This window comes from Coenobita brevimanus, chromosome 30 (assembly GCF_032717465.1).
Source record: "Coenobita brevimanus isolate Jiangsu-jjx chromosome 30, ASM3271746v2, whole genome shotgun sequence".
In the NCBI taxonomy this organism is placed as follows: Eukaryota; Metazoa; Arthropoda; class Malacostraca; order Decapoda; family Coenobitidae; genus Coenobita; species Coenobita brevimanus.
Genome location: NC_136983.1, coordinates 31887286 through 31891935, shown reverse-complemented (window position 1 = coordinate 31891935; position 4650 = coordinate 31887286). Strand labels below are relative to the sequence as shown.

Here is a 4650-nt window from a genome sequence, read left to right as displayed (position 1 = left end):
GTCTATTTACGTTAAATTTTGTTCCAAATTTGTCTTTTCACTCACAACTGTAAATCCTTAACACAACACACTGTTTTTTTCACTGCACAACACTGTAAATTCCCGTGTGGTCTAGTGGAGAAGTTCTGGGTGTTTAATCACTGTCAGAGTCCGAGAGTATCACTGGCAGGTGACCTAGGGTGCGTTGCTGGGTCGTGGTTATGGCGTACCCACTGCAGACAACTCTGAAGATAGACGCAAACTCACGTCGAGTGGTGACTCCACCGTGGCTGATGTGCTGGGCTGTGGCTCGGAGCATGAGGGCCTGTCTTGGGGAGGCAACGGAGTGGAGCCAGGGCTGGGCACAGCAGGGGTCACGGGCCTGAAAAAACTGTCAATGGTTGATTGACGCAAGGACCGACGATTCTGACGATTGATGATGTGCTGCCTGAAAGCACGCACTTCCTCCACAAGTCCCAAGGGCCCCATCTCCCTGTCGCAGTCCGAGTGTTCCAGGTAGTTGAGAACGAACTCTAGGTGTTCCCGGAGTGCGCTCAGCTTGGGGATGGCTGGAGTAGTGTCATGCTGAGAGTAGTGTCATGCCGTCCTCGTCGGAATCTTCAAGCTGAGTACTGACACCTGCAACTGAAGATGCGATCTCGATATCAGACAAGGTCTGATACCCAGGATCGCCCTCGTCATCATCCAACTACTCACGCACATCGTCCACATCAATATCGTTGCCATGCGTATGTAGCCGTGCATGGAAGTCATCCACGTCAAACCCTAGAAAATCGTACTCCACATCCGTTCCGAGAAGCAGACGAGACCAACCATTTTCTAGAGTCTTGAAAGGGACTTCCTTCCATGCACTGGCCCAGTCGTAGATTGCAAACTTGATGTTGTAGTGGTGAAGGTTTTCCAAAGTCCGCTGGCCTCGCATGTCCCGTCCCTCCCTGCGCTCGTACTCGTCCTCAAGAACAACTATCACCTCATCCAGGAACTTCCGTCGGTATAGAGGCTTTGTCGCCACGATCACTCCTTGGTCCATTGGTTGGATGAAAGCAGTCGTATTAGGTGACAGAAACATGCACCTAATCCGGCCATTCTTAGCCACCAAGTCCTCATTGCACGGGTGGCCATGTGCATTGTCGAGGAGAAGGAGGGCCTTTACCTGGTTGCGCGGGATTCCCAGTGTCTTCGTCTGGTAATTGATGACCTCCTTGACGAAGTGGCAATGGAACCAGTCTTTGAAGATCTGGGCTGTAAACCATGCCTTCAAAGAATGGTACCAGACGACAGGAAGGACATCCATCACCCGACAAAGACACCGAGGCTGCTTTGCATGGCCAAGAATAACAGGCTTAAGCCAGTGCATGCTGTTAGCATTGGCACAACACAAAGCAGATATCCGTTGCTTGGAGAGCTTGCGGCCAGGTACACGCTTCTTCGTCTCCTCGGCTAGAGTGTTCATTGGCAAAGAGCGATAGAATAAACCAGTTTCGTCAGCATTGTAGACTTGACCGAGAGTGAGGCCCTCCCTGTTGATCGAGCCCTTCACCTTGTGCCGAAATTCGTCAACTCCATCCTCGTTAGCGTCCAAAGCTTCGCCATGAGCTTTACGGTTGGTAAGGCCATGCTGTAACTTGAACGCAAATAGCCAACCCTCGGATGCCTTGAAGTCTAGGGCATCGTGAAGCCTGGCAAACTTTCTCAGCAGCAGCCTTCAGCTCTGTACCACGTACCATCACACCAGCAGCACGTTGCTGTTGATACCAAATCAACGTGGAGCGGTCAATTTCAGCAAACTTGAGAGTAAACATCACCTTCCTCTCCACGTTGCATCTGCTTCTCGACGAGAAGTCAGCTGTGTACTGCATGAGTTTGTCTCGGGATCTCTTGATATCAAACAAAGTAGATCGGGTCAGGTTGAACTCGCGGAGGATGCGGGAAGAAGACCACCCCGCATCTACTTTCTCCAATATCTCCCGTTTCTTCTCCACAGTCAACACTACTCTCTTCCTCTTCTCAGGCGGCGGGGCCATCATCACACACACTAATAAGAGGCCCGAGAGCAGCAGGAGTGCCTGCAGCAGGTAAGGAACCACCACAAAAGCGAGCACGTGGGCAGCCATGATGACGAGCGTGCACTCGCGGCGAGAGACAGGCGGAAAGTGGGGAGGATGCACGGGCGCTCTATCGGACGTTGGAGGAATGACACACCACAACAAAGCTGTCCCGCAACGCGCGCAGCAAGTTCAAATTACGGGCGGGAAAATTTCGTTTTTTTTTTTTGCGGTTTTCAGACCATTTTGGGAATGTTGGATCCCAGGACGATTATGTCTGGTTAGTGGGGATGTTCGGATATTGGGCGTTCGGATATTAGAGGGATTATTATATATACTGTATATATTATATATATATATATTTATATAGTATTATATATATATATATATATATATATATATATATATATATATAGTCATAGTTTTGTTGCAAAACAATTAAAGCAGACTGTCTCCTCCCAGTTTACCCCATCTCTCACCATAGCCCAACACACACCTCACCTCTCCACTGCTTTGACCAGCTCCTCAGCAGTTTCAGGTCTTGGTGGCAGCCTGGGAAGATTGAAGGAGGCGATGAGGCTGCCGCGATACGCCGCGCTGACCACCACACCAAACATGAGCCAAGACCCCACCAGGATGTAGTTAGACCGACTGCATGAGTGGCCATCAAGAAGTCCCTGACCCAGAACGTTGCCCATCATCTCCATCACCACCAACCCAGAGCTCAGTTGTCCGTGTTTACTCCGCCACACCTCTGTTCTGGTAATCTGGACGAGAAGGAATGTATTTATGACATCTGCTGTGTTTATCCATTCGCATTTCGCCAACATGGGGAAGGTTCGTACTGACTATCCTTCTCCTTTCATAGAAGTGATCCGATCCTTTGGTGGGCCAGTGTGGATTGATCAGACAGTGTTTTTGCAATAGGATGGTAAAATTTTTTATCATAAAACTGTAATTCCCACTGGCCATGTGCTAAAAATATGTGCCAGTACCTGGTCATTCATTCACAGAACAGTTTATGGTTTCTGAAACAATCTAGCCTCCTTCCTTACTGTCGATACAAAGATAAATTAATTACCAATTTGCCTTACTTGAACAAGTCTACAATAAATACACATTTTCGAATTTTATATTTATAAAAGAAAAAAATCCAAATGTGAGGCGTGAGAATTTCGTAAAAACTAGAATGGAAGCTTTATGTTAAAAGCATGTGGGATCAAATGAAGTGGAAAATTTGATTATGATAAAGTCAGCTAAAAGTGTGATGTATCTTTAATATATGAAAATTAAGAATACTTATTTGTCCTTTGCGTAGAAACACTTCCTATCGACGTTGGCTTCAAAAAAGGGACCTCCAGGCATATTTTTTTCCCTATTTATTGTCGACTCCTTTTCCCATGGTCCTTATTCTTCTCAGTTAATGAAGCACCCTAGCATTTTTTCCCCACCGATTTATTTTTGGATAAGGCTGGTCAGTATAATTCTGCACAAAATTTATGTAGAGTATGGTGATATCAGAATGACCTAAATAACACGCAAGATGGTGGTATGATGTAATAAGCAAAATAAATTGCTTAAGAAGAGGTGTTAGGGAGCTTCTCCCTTACATGAAGAGAACACGGGCCCAAGACACATCACCTCCCCTTACATACACTCTCATCCAATTTCCACCTCAGTCTCCCTCTCCACCTATCCACTTCGTTTTCACGCATTCTGCTAGTCAGTCTCTACTCTGCATTCGCTCCACATTGTCACCCTGCAAAAGGAAAGTCTTGGGCAGTAACAACTGTATCATTTATAGCAGTAAGCCTGTCTGAGGCGGTATTTAATGTATTATATCAAATTATTTCCTGCAGGATGTACTAAGCTAATGGCAGGCACCGTTTTCGTAGTTCTTGTTACCAGTATAGACTTTTCATCAGTCTCTCACTGTTTATGCTCTCTCTCTCTCTCTCTCTCTCTCTCTCTCTCTCTCTCTCTCTCTCTCTCTCTCTCTCTCTCTCTCTCTCTCTCTCTCTCTCAATTTCGGTCCATCCTCATTTAATGGGTAACGAGAACTGATATTGACTTCCTTATCATATCACATCAATACAACGAGATTGCAGCCTTATCAATGATATATATATATATATATATATATATATATATATATATATATATATATATATATATATATATATATATATATATATATATATATATATATATATATATATATATATATATATATATATATATATATATATATATATATATATATATATATATATATATATATATATATATATATATATATATAAAGTAAGAAATAAAAAACGAATCCTCTCTCTCTCTCTCTCTCTCTCTCTCTCTCCTTATATATTAATTATGTATATCCATCCATCCATCATATATTCTTACATTGCCCCATGAGAAGCGTAGAAGCCCGGGGCTAGGCAAGTTGATCCTGATATTAGAAATGAGAATGACTAGCCTCACTCATCCCTGAGTGGCATTACGTGAGCAATAAACCCCAACCACTCTTTGGATATAAACCTTCACAGGCTCAATCCGATTAGAGCGCCATAGTTACCCACTAAGTCACCGGGCGCGAAAATTTGGT

General features: G+C 44.4%; 1 protein-coding gene across 1 annotated transcript in view; it reads right to left on the bottom strand.

The window, feature by feature from the left end:
- Window positions 1–2687: 2687 nt before the first annotated feature.
- The window catches only part of LOC145395284 (uncharacterized), a 124650-nt gene continuing 122687 nt past the window's right edge, over window positions 2688–4650 (bottom strand). The window contains exons 7-8 of the mRNA XM_080268963.1: window positions 2735–2812; window positions 2688–2696 (exon numbers count right to left, since the gene is read on the bottom strand). Of these exons, the coding sequence (XP_080125089.1) occupies window positions 2688–2696; window positions 2735–2812 (87 nt within the window). The remainder of the gene's footprint in view (window positions 2697–2734; window positions 2813–4650) is intronic.